This window comes from Pterocles gutturalis, unplaced genomic scaffold (assembly GCF_000699245.1).
Source record: "Pterocles gutturalis isolate BGI_N339 unplaced genomic scaffold, ASM69924v1 scaffold31501, whole genome shotgun sequence".
Taxonomy (NCBI): Eukaryota; Metazoa; Chordata; class Aves; order Pterocliformes; family Pteroclidae; genus Pterocles; species Pterocles gutturalis.
The window spans coordinates 1-21247 of NW_010101421.1; the positions used below are offsets into that span (position 1 = coordinate 1).

At 44.7% G+C, this 21247-nt stretch overlaps 1 protein-coding gene across 1 annotated transcript; it reads left to right on the plus strand.

Moving 5' to 3' along the window:
• Positions 1–5406: 5406 nt before the first annotated feature.
• SLC39A13 (solute carrier family 39 (zinc transporter), member 13) lies at positions 5407–17578 on the plus strand. The gene is made up of 9 exons (XM_010083417.1): positions 5407–5674; positions 6090–6203; positions 7860–7978; positions 9267–9419; positions 14739–14828; positions 15159–15209; positions 15440–15572; positions 15706–15805; positions 17287–17578. The coding sequence occupies exons 1-9, from the start codon at positions 5407–5409 to the stop codon at positions 17360–17362; spliced, it is 1104 nt and encodes a 367-aa protein (XP_010081719.1). The 3' UTR covers positions 17363–17578.
• Positions 17579–21247: the final 3669 nt, after the last annotated feature.

The window sequence follows — 21247 nt, forward strand, 5'->3', positions numbered from 1 at the left end:
GGCAGTTCTGCGCGGGCTCTGCCTGGGCTGCGCGGACAGGGGAGGCATCCCACCCAGCCCCGAGGGCTGAACACCGCTGTCTGATCCCCACACTTCCCTCTGAGTAGGATGGGGAAGGAGTTGCTGTCTCCCGAACTATGGTAGTGTTCTGTCAGCGTTTTGACTGCCTTCCTTGCCAGCTCTGAGGTTTGCCCAGGGTCTGTAATCCCTTCTGATCTGCGGTACCTCATTGTTCTTAATCCTATGCATCTCCACCTTTTAGCTGTGTGTGCTGCGATGTGCGTAATTTGCAGAAATGCGATTTGCAGAAATGCGAGTCTCTGCGCAAAGTGCTTTTTTTATGTGGGGGTGGAGGAAAGGGGAAGGGTCCCAGCCGAGCAGTGTATTCCCTAGAGAATGGGCAGAGATTGATAGAGCAGGGAGTGCTGGGGTTGGACTGGAGATCTTTTATGCCTCTGCCAAGGTCAGGGCTTCCAGGAGGAATTCAGAGCTCTCCACAGGGCTAATGGAGGGAGGTGGCTTGTGGAGAATTTTTTGGCTGAAAATTATGCTTCCTCCCTGGAAAATAACTTTTTTCCATTCCATGCGGTACTCTTTTGCAACTGTAAGACCAGGCAACTGGCTTCCAGGGAAAACATTTTTTAAAAAAGCCTTTTCATTTTTTTCCTCCAACATCATCTAAAGTGTCATTGTGTGGCGATGAGCAATTGTGCTGAGACAGAGATGAAGCTGTGTGGTCTGAAAAGGCAGAGTGTCTAGGAGGGGAGGAGGCGAGTTGCTACAGGAATCGTTGTCGTGTCGGTATTTTATTTTCTCTTTTCCAATAGGTTTTTGCCTTGGCATTTAAGTTTTGTCCATGTTTTCTCAGGCACTGCTCAGTCAGTGCTGTGACGTTGGGGAGGTCCCGGGAGGACAGCAGGACCTCTGCTCCTGGCTTGGTGTGCAGCCTCCTCCTGCCCCCACTCAGGGGTGTGTAAATGGCAAGTTCTCATTTGTTTCATCTTCCTGAGCTGGGAAGACCTCACAGTTACTCCAGTCCTGAGGCTGTTGCAGAAGGAGCTGAGCAGACGTGACACCTGAATGCTCGTCTCGGAGGCCTGCACAGAACACATGTTGCTCAGGAGAGTGCAGCCCATGGTAATGGTGACCAGGTTCTGATCCAGCACAGCTGGGAGCTGTGATCCCAAACAGTGTTGTTGTCAAAACTGATGAGTAAATGATGCACTGGCTATTTATCTCCAGTGCAATGTTCCTAAATAAGTCATATACCTTTCTTGAGAAAAACACATCTCTGTAAACCTGGTTATGCCTCTGCCTCGTGGTGACCACAAACTTCCCTGAGAACCTGCAGGTCCTTTCTCTAGAAATTTCTCAAGACCTTCTCTAGCAGGGTTCCTAAAACAGATGCTGTTGTCTAAAATTATAGGTAGGTAAAGACTTCTTCTACCTTCTGCAAACTGTGGTGGCAGGGTATTATTTTATCTCTTGAGCTTTTTTTTTCCTAGGACTACATCTTGATTGCTCCTTTTCTTCCTATTAAATATTTGTTGTAGGAGCAGACAATTTGAATTTAGACACTTCACAAACATTAAGTAAACTTAATGTCTTATGAGGAGCATGTACTAATGAGCTAGAGAAGCAAAGGAGCTGTAGAGATAAAAAGTGCATTTTTCAGAGCAAGAGGTTATGATATGTTAGGAAGAAGCAAGTGCTGGGAATATGCTCTAAATAATTAGCTGGGCACAAAGATCAGTTCAGGTGTGTCCTTTATGATGCACCAAGTTCCTCATAGATATTTTGTAAGCATCAGGAATTTATTGCATGAGATATGGTGATGTTCTTGAGCCACAAGGCAATGATGGTCAGGCAGCACAGGTATAAAGAAATGTTCTGTTTTTGCCTTGTGTGAGTGGCAAGAGAAGAAAGACCCGTGAGCCACAGAAAGCTGACTGACAGAAATGTGAATTAGGCTAGTCAGTTTTCTACCTTTTTATGCCCATTTGTTGTCCAACACCATCCCTTTTGGGAGGAACGTGGTCCCCTTTGCTGCTGGAAGAAGGGCACGAAGCCAGGTATGCAGCCTGTTTTCAGAGCCCTGGGTATGCCCTTTGTCCTGTGTGCTACTGCCTCTCTCCAGGATTTTGGTCACTTAGCCTCAAAGACCCTTTCACGTGTTCCTTGGGGCAGATGCGGGCTGTGAGCGTGGAGAACAAGATGGAACAAACGGAGTTGTTGGATCAATTGCAGTGATTACTTTTCCAGACTAATTCTCAAAAGCTGTGACGACAGCGTTGCAGCAGAGGCCAGTTTGTGCCACCTCCCATCCTTGCCAAGCTGTGGAGAGCAGTCGTTTTGCTGTGTGTGTTTGTTGCCTCTTCATAGGCATAAGGTGGTTGTATAAATCCTGATTTTTTTGCTCTGTTCCTCACAAAGGAGCTGTTCTCAGTCATTTTCTAGGTCTAATCCTGTCATGAAGGAAGAGGACCTCCGTCAGGCCCGCTCTGGGGTTGGAAGGGGTGCCTGTCTGTTGTAAAGCAGGAAATTCTCTAGCTGCAGGGTGTTATGCAGCAGCTAGTGAGCAGAGAGAAGGCTGTGGCTGGTGTAATTGGAAGAGTCCCGTCACCTCCCTGCGCAGATGCCTCTGTGGCTGATGGCTTCAGCCTGCATGAGTACTTGGGACAGAAGAAGCTGTTCACTTAGGGATAGCTAACATTTTAAGATCTCACCAGCTTACCTGAATCACAGGTGTAGGGCTGGGTGAACTTCAAGAAGGCATCTAGTCTTTGCAATGAAATAGCATGTGCATCAGGTGTGCTTTTTCTCAAAAACAGTGCTGGTGATTTTGCATTATAGATAACCTGTTATCAGAACATCAACACTTTGGCACTATGTACATTGGTTTCTTCATGTCCAGGCCTAATCTTGTTTTCCATTTGAGCCGATGCTACAATCTGGAAGAACAGTTGAGCACTTTCCCCCTTTCTTCTGACTTAATGTATGCAGACTGTTCTGTTCCCTTCAGTGTTATCTTTTTAAGACTAAACACATCCAGGTCCTTCGGTCATTTTTTCCAGGTCATGCTTTCTACATTGTAGTTTTTGTTTCTTTCCATTGGAATGTCTCTGATTTTTGCATCTGTTTTATAAAGAATATGTGAGGCTGGGTGCAGTCTGCCAGCTAAAGTCTCCCTTGTGTGGAGTGGAATGGAACCACTGCTTCTGTCACACCTACAGTGTCGCTGCTAATATGCCCCAGGATGTCATTTGCCTAGTTTGCAGCAGGCTTATGTTGCTGGCTTGGAATTAATTTCTGAATCAATGTAATGCATGCCTGCATAATTTTTCTGGCATGTTGGAGTTACTGTTTTGTCATGTCCATTTGATTTTTTTTCCCTAGTATGCTGTTTTTTACTGATCTTTACTGAGGTTGGTTTGATAGTATGCTATAGGTCTAGGGTCCCTGCAGCCAGATCAAAACACTGCAATAAGATGCCACAAAATCCTGAGCTGGTTTGAACTTGCTATGTTAAGGGATTTTTTTTTTCTTATAAAAAAAACAAAAGTGTTAGGTTTTCTATGGGTCAGTAGAGTTTACAATTGATCAGACATTATCTTGCCATGAAAAGTTTTAGTGGTTCTTCCACAGCCAGCCAAGCCACTGTCTTCACTGGTTCCTTCTTGCAGCCTCTGTGCTCCTGATGTCCATGGTCCCTGTGCTTGGAGCTCATTGTTGTCCTTCATGGGAGCCGTGGGTCCCTGTCCTTTAGTTTTCTTTTTGGTTGCTCACTGCAGCTGGCCCTTCCTTCTGCAGTGATTTAGTTCAGGGACTGAAACTGGAAAAGGGCCAAGCCTTCAAAAAAAAGTTCTTCCTGCTAGTTTGTTCTGACTGTGCTCACCCACGGAGTCAGGCATGAGCATGGGGAGGGGATGCTTCGTGAGGGGTGGGGGTGCCAGACAAGGGGCAACACTGCCCTTTTCAGCTGCAGCAAGCCCTTAGATCGGTTCCAACACCCTGGATGTTGTCTTGATAATTTCAAGCCCCTTTCTGTCTGGCTGTTACTTAATGCTTTGCTATCTTTATCACTTTCTTATCTTGTAGGTAACTGCACACTGATCATTTAAGTTGATCAAGAATCTTTCAGAAGATTGAAGTTACTGGTCTGTAACTTCTTAAGTCTTCTCCCACCTTTTTTTTTTTTTTCTTTTTATCAAGGTAGGTGAGGCATGATGCTTCTCCAGCCTTCTGTGGCCTTCCCATATTCCTGTCAATTTCCAGATGGTCACTAACACTTCAGAGTTTGCTTTGGTTTCTTACCTGCTTTCAGGTGAATGCTGTTACTCCCTCAATCTACAGCTGTCTTGTGAAGATTTGTTAAGCCGTTCTTTTCTAACCCACTCTTTCTCCTGTTTCCAAATCAGTTTTGCTTGTCACATTTAACTTTTTCTTCTGGAGACTGAAGGAGAATTAGTACTCATTGCTTTCCTTTCCTGTTTGCCAATGAGAGTGTAATTATCTTTATTATCCTCTTCTAACATGCCTGCTTCTCTCCAGTTTTTCTTGTGACTGGAGAGTTCTTAGTAACAGCTGTGCTGATTTTGACTAAGACACCATCTAACCCACTATCCTAGTAAAAATAGGAGATATATATATATTTTCCAAATACCCTTCCAGCTGCCAGCTCCTTTCAGATAAGGGGATTTCTTGAGCCTAATGTGAGCTGTCTAACCATGAACAATCTCAATAGACTTGTCTTTCTAGTACTTGTCCAGTCTTGTGGAATCCATGTAAAATTTTCCATCACTTTTGGAGAAGTACTGCCACACAAGTGACCTGCCGGTGAAGAGTCACATTTGTTTGTTTTGAAGCTGACCCTCACTGGCTTCACGTGATGGTTGTTAGCACTTACATCTAAAAAGGTGGTGAATAATCTACCCCTGTTCACCATCATGATTATATGGACCTCTGTTCTGTTGCCTGTCTTGCATCCTAATTTGTTATATGGATGCTGTTCCATGGCAAAGAGAAGACTTATCTGGTAGCATCTGGTCAATACCTTTCTCTGAAGCTTTGGGACACTGAAGGGCAAGGACAAGGATACTTTGAGTCTTTGTCCAGTACACCTGAGGGGAGATGCTGGAAGCCAGACTCTTTTATGAGATATCTCATGTGCAGTTTCATACACCTGAAAACAAACAGCCTCTCTGTCCTTTAGTGCTGCATTGAAATCAGGAAGAGTTTCAGATGTTCCTCACAGGGATACGTACCTGTGCCAAGATGCTGAGGGAGGGGATGGAGTGACCAAGGCCCTTCCTCCGGGATAGTGGGAGGGAGTCTCGGGCACACTCTCAGAACTGCTCTTTCCTGCTTTTTTCAGAGATCGGCCAGCCTGGCTGAGACCACTTAGCGATGACAAAACAAAAGCTTCTGCTTGATGGGACACTCTCCTTGTTTCTGATCGTGGCCTGTGAAGCTCAGCAGCTCCCAAGGAGTCATGTTGCTGCTGGTTCTGGTCCTCTGTGCGAGAAGGAGGCAGAGTCCTGGGGAAACCTTTTCAGCAGCGAGCGGCTGGATGCCTGGATCTGTTCCCTCATCGGTTCGTTCATGGTGGGGCTGAGTGGGGTCTTCCCCTTACTGGTGATCCCGTTTGAGACAGGAGCTGCTCTGCGGTCAGAAGGTAAGCCTGCTACCTGCGTTAGCCTTTCTGAAGCCACAAGTCCTGGGCTGTGACTGGACGGCACAGTGATGAACAGGACCTTGTCACAGAAATGCTGTCCTTTACAATAGACGGTCCATTTCCAGTGCTTTGGTCCATACCTGCCAATTTGATAGGGAGTCCTCAGACACATGCAAGCCCTGGATGGAGCTTGTACAACAAGTTTTGCACTCTGCTTGGTTCAGGACCCCGCCACATGCTGCTTTCCCAGCCAAGTGGTGCAAGGACTTTTTCTAGCACTCCAGCTATTTGTTTTGTGCTCTCCTTTGAAGTCTTGCTTTGCAAATGCTTCCAATTTAGGTCTCTGTGCAAAATCTCAGCTGGAGATGTTTTGGCTCCCAGCTGAGTTATGATCAGGTTTCTGTTTTTGTTTTAGCTGGATCACAGCGTTTGAAGCAGTTGTTGAGTTTTGCTATTGGTGGACTACTGGGGAATGTGTTTCTGCACCTGCTTCCTGAAGCCTGGGCTTACACATGTAGTGCAACGACAGGTATGAAAGCCTTATGTGCCTAGAAGCAGTCCATGCTATGCCTACTGCTACATTTTTTGAGTCTGTTCCATCTTGAAAACACAAGACCAGCAAGGGTGGGTCAGTCCAAAAACTGGTCTAGGCTGCTATTCTCTTTCAAACAATGTGTAAAAGCGAATGCCTAGGAAAGGATATAAGAACAATAAAACCACATATAATACTTAATCTTTGTACTCTGCGGTCGTCCAAAGATTTTGAGATTGGAGGCTTCCTGAGTTGGCCATGGTTTCTTTATGTTTAGTAACTTGCAATGGATTTGTCTGTCAACTTTTCCTATCTTGCCCTGGGCTCCTGTAAATCTGTTAATTTTGCTTTCTGTAAGAAAAGAGAATGCTTCTTTAACCTGATGGGATGTTATGAATGCGTGTGTGGTCTGGTACATGAACACGTGCACCACCTCAGGTGGGGATTCTGCCCCATCAGATGCATCTTGTCTATAAATCTGTCCCTATAACAGCATTACTCCTACTTCTTGGAACTAAGTGGGGCCCCTCCACTGGGTACTTTGATCTACAGGAGCCCAAATGTGTTGTGCTCTCAATCTTTGCTCAAGGAGAAGTAAGTAATGGGGGGGGGGGGGTGGCAGGGGGAGAAAAAGGAAATGCAGGTGACAGAAACCTGTGTTGGCCAGTGAACTGAACACTGTTTGGGTTGGGATAGAGCTTGTGGTATCGGCGTATCTCCTTCACCCCTCAGATAACCAGGGTTGTTGAAACCTGTCGTGATTGTATTTCTCTGCTTCAGCAAACTGATAGCATTGAAGGCAAGTGCTGCTGCATCCTACCTGTTGAGAAACTGATAAATCATTTTCGTGTTGAAAATGTGAGAGAAGGAAAAAGATGCCCTATGTTTCCCAGACTTCCTTGCACCTATGTCCTGGGATTTGAAATCTTCTGGGCCTTTGGTCCTCTTCTTCCTCATGGCTCTGGCACTGCCAGCAGAACCTACTGTCCTTCCCCTCCCCCCCCCCCCCTTTCCCAAATGACTCTGCCTTCCTACTCTGGCTTGTTTGCTTCTGCCAGACTGTCCTGAAGCAGAAAGGTTTCCATGACCCATGTAAGCGTCATTACAGAGTCATTCTGTTCTTCCACTGCAATGCAATCTCTGTTTCTGCAGCCAGGCTGAATGGATGATTATCTAAGAAGCTTGGCTGTAATTGAAAAGAAAGTTTATAGCTTAGGGCTTAATAACTTGCCCAGGTGTGGCAGAAAGGGGAAGGTGAGTGTAGCTCCACTAACGGCAGATTTCATGTCAGGGCTTGCTGCTCAGTAGATACAACTGCAGGATTTTTTTTGATGTCATCCTCACTTGCCTCTGGAGCTCAGAGAAATTCCTGGTGTTGTCAGGAAATATTCTGGATTGTACTAGTGAAGCAAAAGGACTGGGGGCTCTCACTCTGAGTGTCCTGAGATGAGGATATCTGTTAGATCAAGAATGAGCAGGTTACACTAATTTGCTGTGAGATATGTCCCTCAGATATGGAGGTGTTTCCACTGCCTTTTTTTTTTTTTTTTTTTCTTGGAACTGCTGATTAAACTGTCTGCGGCTGGGTGGGTTCACATGTGGGAAACACTGTGTACATGATAGTGACATGACGATTTCTCTCTTGTCCCCCAGGAGAAGGGCAGAGCTTTCAGCAGCAGAAGCTTCTGGGTCTCTGGGTGATCATTGGTTTTCTGACCTTCCTGGTGCTAGAGAAGATCTTCCTAGAGAAAGAAGAGGAGTGCCCTGGTGTGGTAAGTCATCAGCCAGAGGGGAGGGAGTGCTGTTATGTTTGGAGCACTGTGCTAAATACCTCATCTGCCCTGTCTGACAGGCTCAGAAAATGATCCTGGAGCTGTGAGTAGCTTGTCAGTGGCCTTTGGGAGCCTTTTGCCACTTCTTTGCAGGGCTCTAGAAGAAGGTGTTTCATCTCCAGGCTTTGGTTTTGTGGTTTTAGCTGAGATTTCTCACCTCTGGGCTGGTTTTATTCTTGATGTGGTATGTGTAAAAGAGAGCTCCCCTTTACGGGGACTGGGAGCTGGAGCACTCTACAGATGAGACTGTTGCTCAAGTAAGCTTTGAGGAATGACAGCTTGCTGGTGCGTGTTCCACTGAGCAATCGTGACTCGTTCCCCTTCTGGGTCCTCAGTCAGGAAAGAGAAGGCCACCTTCCTCTGGAGGGTGTTCCTCACTGCCCCCTCTTCTTGGGTATGGCCTGGACCTGGCATTTGTTTGGGTAACTCTGTATGGTAGAAGGGGTTTATGGGTGGCCAGGTAATAGTAAGTAATGGTTCAGAGGAGAGTCACCCAGCTGCAAAGGGGCAATGCAGACAGAGGCACCAGAAGGTAGTTCCGAGATAGACAAGAGCGGCGAGTTCTCGGACATCTGCACAACTGCTAGCAGCAGCTCCCATAGCTAGTTCAGCCCTTGCTGTACCATGACTTTGGAGAGGTGGAACTGCAGGTCAGGCACTGCATGAGAGCAATTGGGTGTTACATTGACTTTAAAGTCTGAAAGGAACCTAATCTTCTCATTTACAGAGAGACTGAAATCTGAGATGAACATTTAGTTGTTTGGAAGCTGACAATCTCAGCTATAAGAATAATTCTCTAGGCTTAGTTATTCTGATGCACTAGGGAGAGCAAGAAGACTCTTTTTCCCCCATCCCCTGCCCGGATGGAGCTGTATTTCTCTGGGCAGCAGCTGCCAGCAGGAGTGGCAGGCAGGCTCAGTCCCTCATGTTTCTAGTGGTACCTGGCTCATGCCAAGGGGGTGTCACTCCAGTTCCTCCGCTCTCGTTCTGCTTTCCTTCTCTTGGTGATTAGGGAAGTCTTTGTTCTTGTCTCACGGTGCAGATGTCACAATGCTCTCTGAAGTCTGTCTCATTTCTGGCAGTTGTTGTTACTAAGCTGGGGTGCCAAAGTTGCTGATTTGCATTGTACAGACAAAAGGTTTGAGGGTGAAGATGTGATTTCTGACCCTGATTCATGATCATTCATCACTGACAACAAGGCAGTGCAAGTTGTTTTCCCTTAATTTAGGGCTGTGGTTCCAAAGCACCAGCTGGAAAGATTCCCAATGGAAGTGGCTACCCCCTGCCCAAAGTGGCAGGCCAACCCCAAAGAGCAGGAACAGGTTCAACTCAGTGCAATGGCTCTTCGCTCCGGTCTTGTCCAACAGCCAACAGAATCAAGGTAAGAGACCCACAAACTGACCTTCACACCTTATGTTTTAAGGGCACATATTTTAAAATTCAGTCAGGAGGATGAGTTGCCTGTGGAAAGAACTGTGCCTGAGTGAGGAACTTGGTGTTTGAGTGAGTTGTGCTTAATTTTGCTCTGTCAAAATGTCTGTCCAAGTCACAGCAGGGACAAAATAGCAGACTTGGCGAAAATCTGCACTGCAGCTTATGCAAAAGAGGCAAAGTCATTGTTGTGAAGGCATAAGTCTGATGATGTGTGTTTTGGCTGAATCTGGAGGCCAAAGTACAGTACTTTCACGTTTGTTACTCTATATCTTATAGTAATTATATCTTTATTTGCTTAAATTTTTGTACCTTGATTTCTCTGTTCTCTAGTGCCTGCATTGTAGCAATTGTGAGCTGCAGTTTCCTTTTAAGACACTTTTTGGAAACGTTTTGACAGTTGAAGCTGTGAAACTAAGAAGTTCAGTTTCTCAGATTAGCAGTTTATCTGCTGCCAAAAAGGGCTTCTTGTCCACTTCTGCCTCCAAACCTGTATTTCCCATCACTTCCTTTGTACTGGACCTCACCATGAGCCTATTCGGGGAGCTAAACAGGCAAAGAATTTGCTTTTTCTTTTCTTTTTCCTTTCCTCCCTGCCCCCCATAGGTTTATTTCTCTCCTGACTCAACTTCTTCAGTCAGCTTGGCGTGTGGACAGCAGCCTGTAGTGCGGGGATAAGGGAGATCAGCAAGCTCCCAGGACTGGAGGTGGAGGAGGGAAGAGGAGTACTGTACCACTGGGCAGTGGCTAACCTTTAGATTGGCTTTGCTTTCAGTTTCGTGTTACTATCTTTGCACTATGGAAACCCCCATCTGAGTGAACATTACAAGCAAGAGAGTAAACAACCACTTGGGCAAAGGAGAGCCTATAATTTGGGTTTTAAAGCCCATAAAATGTGCAGGATTGTAGGAGAGTTACTATGAACAGAAAGTGTGGTTGCATGAACTATCCCAAACCTGGATATGCGGTCAGTCAGAAGCTTGTCAGTCTTTTTCTATTTTAAATCTGTTTTTCGGTAACTTTATAGCTCTTACTACACAATGTGAAAGATATGCTGAGGTCACTGGGTATTTTGGTACCTGTCACATTTGTGTAATCCATGGAGAACACTGCACAAACTGCAAGGGGCCACACTGGTGTTTCTAGAGGTGGTAGTGGTGAAGTAACCTGTACTGCTGGGTTATGAAACATTGTGCCATTATTTTATAAAGGCTTATATAAGGAAATAGAAACTCAGAGGATGGTTAGTCTACTACTGATTTCAAGTAGAAATGAAACACTGGTGGGGGACACAATTGCTCACGGTCTGGTCCTAATGTGAAAAATAATTATGTCATTAATGCTAATTTATATGATCTTATGGAAGATAAATTCTTGTCAACCAGATGTTTTTCCCTGCCTTTTATTTGGCCATATGGTTGTTTGATAAAGCCAATGAGACTGGCAAATGTCTACCAAATGTAACTTTCTCTCACATTATAATAAAATTAGTACTTCATGAAATCAACTTTGCTAATGTTAGCTGTATTAAAAAATCAGTTATTCTATAAAATACACAGGGGCTGGATTAGTGCAGCCCCCCTCAAATCTGTTCACTGGTGGTTTATGATTTTTCTAAGTAATTATTTATAAAAACAGTATATCTTCACATTTGCAGATACTACTATATTACTTAAATGGCACATTGTGACTGCATGAGGTCAGTGATACTGGCTAAACTGAGGAAATTCTTCAAAAGAGACACATTTTTAACATGTTTTGATACATGCAACTATTAAGGAATAAATTAAGAAAGGATGCAGATCATATATACAAGATAAGGACGTTTGCAGGAAGTCAATGCCTTGGAAAAAAGTGTGAGAATCACAGTAGGAAATTGTTTGAACACATTCTACCATTACGATGCTGCAGCCAGGAGGATGGGTGAGTTGGAAATAGTATGTAAGAGAAGAGGCAATGATGCTCTTTCTATATAGCAGTAATGAAACAGCTGTCGGAGTTTTTCCAGTTGTGTTATTCACAATATCCAAAATACTACAGATAATTTGTAAAGGGGTCAGGAAAGAGCTGGAATAATTAGCGTAGGTTTGCAGTACATGATAAGAAGTGGCTTTCTTTAGTCTTCAGCTCTGTAGACATGACAGATCAGGGGTGACTTCGAGCATACAAATACCCATGTAAGAGGCATGACTAAGTTTGGATAGTTGAAGCCATTTACCAAACAGTAGCAGACTAGAAATTGAAGGCAGCTCTGTAACTGTGGGTAACTTGCCAGTGGACCAACTTACCTTAAAGACATAGTAGATTCTATGTCACTTGTGGGCTTTAAATTGTGATTTAAGCTTCCTTCTACAAAATACACTATAGCTTGAGAAACCATGGGCTTTGTGCAGAAATGGAATGAGATTCTTTCGGTTGTGCTATGTAGAAGATCTATCTAGACAACCACGGAGAACCCTTCTAGCTTTAAAATCCTTACATGTCTGTTCAGTCTTATAGACTGTTGTCAGTACGCAAGAAATAGAAACTAATGAGTTAACGTGTGTAGTTTTAACTTTCTACCTTCTGAGCATACAATCTGAATATTTTAATAGTCTTTCTGGTAGGTGGGAAATTACCAAAACTACCAAGATATTTCTGCATTGTTAGCCTGTTTCCTTAGGCAACAACATAAGCAGTCATTCCATCTGTCTGTCCATCTGTTCTGCCCTTCATTTTCAATACCTTTTGAACCCCTAATTAATTTTACTTGAGTTCAAGAGAGGATGTAAGTCCTGAGGCTTATCAAACTTATGCAAGTACCATAAAAATCAGCATGGTGGTAGAGGAGGAATGCAAAGTAATGCCCTGTTGAAAAACTCTGGCAGAACCTAGATGCTAGATGCTGCTTGGTGGGTCCACCTGGCTGGTAGATCAGGAGGTGAAGGTCTGGCTGCCCCTGCCTGGTGGGGAAGTGGCTGTCAGGAGGTGCAGGGTGGGGAAGGGACGTGCAGGGAAACTGTGTTGCTGGAAGTGAGCAAAGTAGGTGCTTGCAAGGAAAAGAGAGAAAGCCGTAGCAAGCCAGGCTTCTTTGGTTCTACTGGTCACTCAGTAACTTTTTTTTTTTTCTTCCCCCGGAAAACTAAAAGGGAAAAATACTGTTTAAACAAACAAAAAACCCTTCGGGGCTTAACAGTTAGTAAGCTGTAATCAGTCATCCTTTGCCTGTATATGTTAGAACTTCTGCTCTGTAGCTGCTGCTGCAATAATTTGTCCTAGCTTGAAAACTGCAGGTGGGAAGCTTCCTTTGCACCCAAACGTGGATCAGTTGTGTCCTGCATTGCAGTTTTTATTCCCTGAACAAGTAAAAGCATTGTAGAGTACTTTTGCCTTGCTTATTCTTTCTTTTTCTCTGTGGCACATGGGGTCCTTGCTGATTTGTAGAGGTATGTTTTATTGCACAGTGACATTAATTCTGAAGCATGAACATAAACACTTCATCTGGCTGTGCTCTTTGTGAGCAATGAGAACATCCTATTAGGAATTCACAGAATGTAAATGTCAGAGGCTCATAACTGTCAAATCAGCCCAGTTTATTTCTGAGCACCTGAAGGCTTTGCTGCTTTCAGTGACAGCTTTTGCCCAAGCCAGTGACAAGAAAAAGTCATAATGTTTTAATCATGAAGTCTATTTTTTCCCTGTACAGTGGTATGGGAAAGCATTTTTGTGTAAAACTTATGTGAATAATTATTACTAGCCTGTGGGGAAAATGCAATAACATAAAAAAGGAGAAATTTTAGACAGTCATCTTAGAAAATGAGGAATGAGAAGTAAAACTGCTGTGTTAATGGGTCTGCCTGCACGCATCCCTTTGTGTTCCCCTTCTCACAAAAATATGCATGGAACTTCTGCATCCATTGTGGAGATTTTACTGAGATTGTTACTTAAATTTGATCTGTAGTTAGGCTTTCCTTAATTCTTCATTTTCATATTTAATCATCAGTGCACTTTTAAAAGGAGTTTAGAGCCTCTAAAGATGTCCTGGGATTGTGCAGTAGAAGTGCCCTGCAGAAAGGTGATGCTTTGGAGAGAGAGACTTCACAGAAAGCTCCACCTAAGCTGTGGCATACGGATGGCAGGAAGAAAAGATGCCCCAAGTAGAGTTTGATAGAAACAGGGAAGAGCATAATACCAAAAAGAGCTCATGAAACCCATCAGCACTTGTGTTCTTCCGGCTGAACTTTGGCATTTGATGCTATGGTGAAGAAAGATGTTAATGCCTCACAGTTTCTAGAGAGTCTCTCCTCTCCACTCACTGGATGCTACCCTATATCGGAGCTTAGCTCTTGCAGTCCAGAGACAGCCTGAAATATTGCCTAACACCTGGTTTGATAATAATTTAAACTGCAGTGCTGTGTAGTGAACTGCAGTATCTCAAGACCCACACCCAGTAGTTTGTGTTAAATCTGATGGAAAAAAAACCCAAAACCTGTGAGCAAAAGACCTGGGGTAGTACCCTCATAAATTGCTTTAGGTCAACTACTCAGAATTTGTCTGGAAATGACCATAGTTAGCATGATAGGGAAGTTTAACATGGAGATGGACTTGTGAGGAAGGAAGCTGCTTTATGCTTAGAATTTTAAGAAATGTGTTTATATGCAAATGCATATACATGCTATCTCGCCTTCTAGTAGGTGTTTTTTTGGTGACTGTCATCACTATCTTCTCTTTTTATTCTTTGTTAAGGGAAAGCAAACCCACAACCAAGCTTTTTTAGTACAATGCTTGAAGATTAGTTTAGTTATAAAAAGTGATTTTCAGCAGCATTTCTTCTGTTGCATTGTTCTTGCCAGCTTTTGAAGAGGAGATATTGAACAGTTGGATATTAAAGTACATGACTGGAAAACAAGGTCAGGTCATATTTGAAGCCAGTCACCCGTGTAAATTAATCAGTGTTACCTAAAATTAGTTTGATTTAGAAAATCAAATATATTCTTGCATTTTGGCTTTCTTCCTTTTCCTTTCTCTTTTTCTGTTTCTAGAGCTCTTTGTCATTTGCGTAAGACCGTTATCCTAATCTCAGACAATACTCGCCTACCCTGAAACTTAGTTTACTATAAAACTGAACATAGTTTTTAATTTGTTACCTGAGCACTGACATCGTTTAAGATCTTCACTAGAAGAAGACCATGACAGACCGTGACTCTGTATGACCTGGGTCTAAGCCATGTGCTTTCTTTTATCTTGTTATGTCCCTTCCTTTATCAGAGGCTCTTCCTTCTCTTTGCAGATTAGTGGATACCTCAATCTGCTGGCCAACACCATTGATAACTTCACACACGGCCTGGCAGTAGCAGCCAGCTTCCTGGTCAGCAGAAAGGTAAGGTTACACCAGCTGTGTACTGAACTGGAGAGGCCTCTTCTCAGTTGTGACGCAACATGTAAAAAATCCCCAAAGATATGAGGAGTTCACTCCTATTTTCTGGAAGTTTCCCTATCCTGACACTCTGATGCAGAGCTGCTTCAAACTTGGGACATGGTAGTCATTTGTACTGGCATTAGGGAAGGGTTAGCTCATCTATCCTTTTCTTGAATAGTTCTAGACTCTGAGTAACAAGTCTTAACTTCGAGAAAGGGGCTTGATGTGCTGATCAGTCTCATCTCAGAGCTGGGGGACTGTTCCCTAATTATGTTCTCTCCTCTGCTACAGGTTGGGTTCCTGACTACAATGGCCATTCTCCTGCACGAAATCCCACATGAGGTGAGAGGGGCTTTGTATCCTGCCATCATGAGGGGTTACAAGGGTGCTTCATCTACTAAGAAGAGGACTGGGTCTGGTTAACATTTTCTAGTCCCTTTGAAAGCTGCTCTCTCTGGGAGACTGGCAACATGGGAAATGAGAAGCAGTCCTGAAGCACTGGTCTTGCTACAGATGGCCTTTGTGACTGAGGATGTTCATATTCATTAACTTTCAGATCTTGGTTTTCTTAGGTGGGAGACTTTGCAATCCTACTTAGGGCTGGCTTTGACCGCTGGAGTGCAGCCAAGATGCAGCTTTCCACAGCTCTGGGGGGGATTCTAGGAGCCAGCTTTGCAATATGTGCTCAGTCTCCAAAAGGCGCAGGTAAGGCTCCCTGGAGCCTCTGTAGCAGTGGGGGGGGTTGCCTATCGTCCCCATGTGCATATCTTCTTTCCCTTCTCTGTTCTCTCCCGTGGCTTTGGCTCAGCAATAACAACAGCTTTCTGTATTTGTTCAGGGGAAACAGTAGCCTGGATCCTCCCTTTCACTTCTGGAGGATTTCTGTATATTGCCTTGGTAAATGTTGTGCCTGATCTCCTGGAGGAAAAGAATCCTTGGTAAGTGCTCCCTCCTGTTCTGCTGCAGCAATTCTTACTGCCAGGGAGCAGGGATATAACCCTTCCCCGTGCCTGTTCTGGGAGCACATGAATGCCAGCTTTCCAAATCCCACGGGGAAGGCTGGAATCTAGATAGACTGCTGTGCTAGCTATTGCATTTATGGGACTACAAAGACCCGATAAAACATGAGAACCTTCAGCTGGGTCAGTCCCAAAGATTGTGTTAGCGCGGTACCAGACCAGCTGGAGCAGGTTGCTCAGAAACTTGTCCAGTAAGGTGACCTGTTCCCCACTCTGTCTTGTCAGCTTCTGGCATGTGCTGGCTTAGGGACTGTCTGAACCAGGGTCCCACAGAGGTGTGTGTGTGTCTGATAAGCACACGTGAACCTGTCCTTCACATGCTTCTCTCATCCCTTTTTGACCCTATCCGTTACTTTGGGCTTCTGCCATCTCCCTTTGGCAGCAAGTTTGCATAGTTTCACTGCACTGTGTTAAATGATGCTTCTTATTGTTTTTTAGCCTCTTGCTTATTAATTTTGGTTAGATGCCGCTGTGTGAGTAGAAAAAATTAGTTTTCTTCTCTTTATCATTCAGCATTTCATAGCCTGTTATTGTATCCCACCTCAGTCATCTCTCTTCTACACTGGTATATATATTCTGGTATATTTGGCCTCCCCTCATCTATGTTATTCTAGTTTCTTGTAGCCTGATTAAGTCTGTAGCAGGTCCAAATCCAGCTGTACCCCAGTAAAGGCCCTCTCAGATCTGCTGGCAGAGCTGCCCCTGAATGTTCCCTCCTGTTTCAGTCGTAGTGAGACAGGTAACTCCAGTAGTTTAAATAAGAAGCCTTGGCTCACCTAGTTCACTTTAACTTAAATAGTTAAGGAAGTGCTCAAAAACCAGCTCCACTGTCATATCTCCACGTGGTGGAGAAATATTAATGACCAGTTGGGAGCTTGCTTTTGGGTTGGTAACTTCTTGTACTGACAGAGCTGCTAGCAGAGTATGCAGCAGTGGTAGGTGCATGGTCACTGCAATCCACCATTAACCTGAGAAGGTGCTAAAAGAATGGTAAAATTCATCAGCTTTTAAAAAAAATGTTCATAACTGTAGTTGTTAGCTGGATGAGGTCTCTAAAGTACCTGTGAACATGCTGCACAAGTGCTGGTTCTCTTGTGAGAGAGACAGGAATGAATATATACCTGGGTGGCTGCATGACTGAACCACTTCCAAGTGGATTTTGAAACCTGAAGTTGGGCCTTGCAGCTGAGTGGAACAAATACCTGTCAGTTTATAGACAACTTCTTTGCTTGGGGTGCTGGGGAAGAGTCTTCTCAGCTGTGCTGGCGGCTTCATACAGCTGTTGTGTTCTCGTTGTGGTAGATTTGGAAGGGCAAAGAATAAACCATTTGTGAGCCTCTATGCTGCTGCCTGTTGGGATTGGTCTGTGGCTCTCCCTGATTTTGCTTTTTCTTTCCCAGGAATTCCCTGCAGCAGATTCTGCTCCTGTGTACAGGCATTACAGTCATGGTGCTACTCTCGCTCACAACCGAGTGACCTCTGCGCAGACCTCACGATGCCTCCCAGAGCCACCACAGTGGCTCTGAGCTGTTAAAAAGCAATAAGGAACACTAATGTTACTTCCTACGTGTGTGCGTGCAGATCTGGCTGCTAGTATGAGAAACAGGTGAGAAAGAGGTCTAGAGGTGCAGGACTTCATTCCCTAGCTCTCCTATCCCTGTTCTGCTAAAATCCACACATCAGGGCTTCCATGTTTGGTTTTTTGGGGGTTTGTTTTTTTTTTTGGGTTGTTTCTTTTTTTTTTTATGGAGCAAAAGATAGAGTGAGCAGAAATGAACTGAACAACTGCTCCACACTGAATGGACGATGTTTCATTTGGTTCATTCTGATGGAACTGCACCTCCCAAGCTCTTGTGTGAAAACAACAGAGGCCATTCCTGTAGCTGATGAAGAGGAAGGACTCTTTCTACCACTCCAAGGGCTGGAGACAGAACAGGGATGGCAAAGCAAGAATAAACTAACAGCTTTAGCCAGAACTCCCTACCAATGAGAAGTTACGGTGCTACGGGATAGAGGGGAAAGGACCCTTTCCAACTTGATCTCTGGCTTTTCATTGACATCACTTGTTCCTAAAGGTAGTATTAGCCTCAGCAGTCCACTTCTTCGGTCTGTTTTGTATTTGTGTATGTTGAAATGAAGCCAAAAGCTTGAGGCACTTTAGGATAGGTCCCCATACTTAAATGGCTCAGCTTGGAGATTACTTGCCTCAGCCGTAACCACTCCAATAGCCAGCACAGCCTAACTATTTATCTGAAAAATGGTCAGTAAATGTTCCTCCTGTTGCCATACTACCAGCTCACCTACATCTGGAAGGAAAGCAATGTAGCTGTTGCGACTGAGCTCCCTCTCCTCCTAACCATTAGCTGAACACGGCTCTGAGCCTGCTCTCAAGACCCGACTCCCCCACCATTTGCCGCACACCACGTTTCAGAGCTCTCTTGAGGTGCTGCACCTTATAGCCATGCCTGGCATGGTGCAGCAGCCCTGAGCTGTCCTGGCAGAGGTCTGGGCAGTTTGGGCAACAGCTGAACACTACAGCCTGGTCAGTAGCTGGTAATCCCTGGTTAGCTTTTCTTCTGCTCAGTGTAGACTATTTAAGAACATGCTATAACCAAAAATATAGATGGCAGCCTATTTCTGGGCTTCTTACCTCACAGTGGAGTTAGTCTGTTGGGGATGAATGGGTAAGAAATAACACTGACAGCCCTTAAAGGAAGGGGCACAGCAGCAAAGAATACTGGAGGAGGGTGAAACAGGAAGGGTGAAACCGCTGGTGAAAAGATTTTTAAAAATGAGTCTGGAAAAGCTGTGTGCTAAGGAGAGAAAGGGATACAAAAGGGGACAATAAGTATGCTTTAAAAAGATTTTTCTGTTGTTTGATGCTTGGGATAAGATTTTTGGCAATTTGAGGCCAATAAAAATAAATGGCATTCCTAGTGCTTTGCCCACATCCCAGCTCATGGGGCTGGCCAGGCCATCGTTCTGCAGGAATGTTTTGTTGCTACAGAGATGTGCACAATTACTAGATCATCCCTTCTGCAGGGCTCTTTATTGCTTTGCTTAAATCTGTTTAAAAGCAGGTCTAATTGAACTAGCAGAGTCATTGGACACAAAACAGGTGCCACAAGGTGAATTGCCCCAACTCAGCTGTGTCTTTAAACAGCTTTTGTAAATCAGCAGAGCTGTCCCGTCTGCGCAGGGCCTTATCGAGAGGGCGATTTGGGTCAGAGCAACGAGGCAGGTATGCTGCCCACTGCAGAGGCATTTACCTCCCTAAGAGATTCCTGAACTGTTGACACAGATCTTTTTTTATGACAGCGCCTGTCCTACTTTTCAGAGAGTGCTGGAGAGCTCAAGCTTGCAGTTCTCTCTGCCCAGGAACTGCTGTCTAAATTATTTTTTCAGCTTTCCTTACCCCAGGCTTACATCAGTAACCAGTTTCACTGCAACAACAAGGGAGGCTTAGTGCAATTTTTTTATTGCTCTTTACAAAGTTGCCTTCCTTTGCCAACTACTCCCTCTATCGTTGTCACAAAGCCTGAAGGTAGCATCCACTTCCTGCTTTCCTGGAAGGAGGAGTAATGTGATTAGTCTGCAGGGACGGGGGGAGTGTGCTCTGGGTGGTCTAGCTTTGGGGTGGTTCTTCCCCCTGCCCCTCCCCAGGGACTGAAGCTAAGCAGAGCCTGTACCAGGGCTCTGGAGGAAGTGGATTTGTGCAGAAAGATGTGCCTGCTGTTCCCCAAGATCTTTCTCCAGATGAGGCTGGTATTTAAGTTGAGGCATTGCCAGGTCAGTGCCCATGAGTTGGTGGTGTTGCATCAGCACAGAGCCTTGCCAAGACTGAAAACCACAGTCAGGATTTTGTGCTCAGCATTCAGGAATGTGAAGTGGATGACACTGAAGAAATAATTTCCGAGTTGTTTTTCTTGGCTGCTGCCACAGGGCTGGACTGTCTGTGGTTCTTGGGAAGATACCCTGGAGGTAGCACAGGGCTTGCAGGGGGGAGGCGCTTGTTAGTGTTCCACTGCATCAGCCCTGGGGCTGAGGATGGAGAGCCTTGGGAGGAAATGGAGCATCACTCCACCAGATGTGTCACTTTTGGAAATGCAGAGAGAATCTTATTTTCTAGCTCTATTTTTTCAGCTGCTCTTATGCATTTTCACCCTTCATCTGTATTGGTCTGCTCTGCTTAGAGACAATAGAGATGAAATAAATGGTTTTCCTTGTGGGCTTGTGTTGTGTTTTTTTTTATAGTTTGTTGTTGAAGCTACTACTTTTAATTTAATTACAAATTCAATTCAAATTTCGTTTGAATTACAGAGGGCTCTGTTTTGCCCTCCTTTCTACTCCTCAGACTTTCACAATTGAAAGGAAAAGTTCTAATCCAGTTTCCTGTTCATGCTGCCGTGGCACTGTTGGCCAAGAGTGGTGTGGTCTGATCGTAATTCTTGGCTGCTGGTCTGGGTTCCCTGAAAAGCATCACCAAGTGCGTTGCTCCTCTTTGAGGAGAGAGCTCGCATGGTAACTGACTATCCAGAGAGTTCTGCAGCCATACTTTGTTGCGATCAGTGGGGGGGGTTTGTTTGTTTGATTTATTTTTGGTTTTTTGTTGGTTGGTTTGGTTGGTTGGTTTTTAAATCTAAAACCTCAAGGCCTATCTGGTATGGATTAACACTGCACTGGGTACCTGCTATGTGGGACAAAGGCACACTCATCAGACCTTATGTGTAGGAATTGCCCAGAAAGGACTAGGGGGATTTTCTCTACCCTTCAAAAACAAGGGTTCAGAGCATGTCTTGTGCCACTATTCATTTGAAAGATTTTCAGCTTAAGAATGCTGAATGGTCGTATTGCTCTCGGTTCTTACTGGAAGTCTTAAGAAGAAGGAAAACCATAACGCAGGAGCTGGAAGAAGGTGGAGACAGGTGGGTGATCAAGGACATGTTTTCATGGTCTGGGGGCTTTGCCAGCAGTGCAAATTTTGGAATCTCTGTCCCTGGCTTTGCACTCTTTGGCTATGCTGGCACCACTGCCTGTGGGGCTGTGCTGTGAGCCTCCCTCCCCCAGCCCTTTTTCCTCCTCAAATGTAATTAAAAATAACATGGATTAATCAGCTGCCTGGTTCACAGGCTCCATAAAGAGTGGCTCTGACACAGCTGCAGTGGCACAGAGGGGAGAACAATGGGATGGAGTCTAACACGTGAGAACTTTCTAAGGTGATGGTCTTGCCAAAGCCCCTGTTTTCTGAAACTGTAGCCTGAGGAAGTGATGTAGAGAGTAGGATGATATAATAGGATTGCAGATTTTGGAAATGTGACTATTCAGATCTTTGCAGAAAAGAGCTGTTATAATTGAGGGATT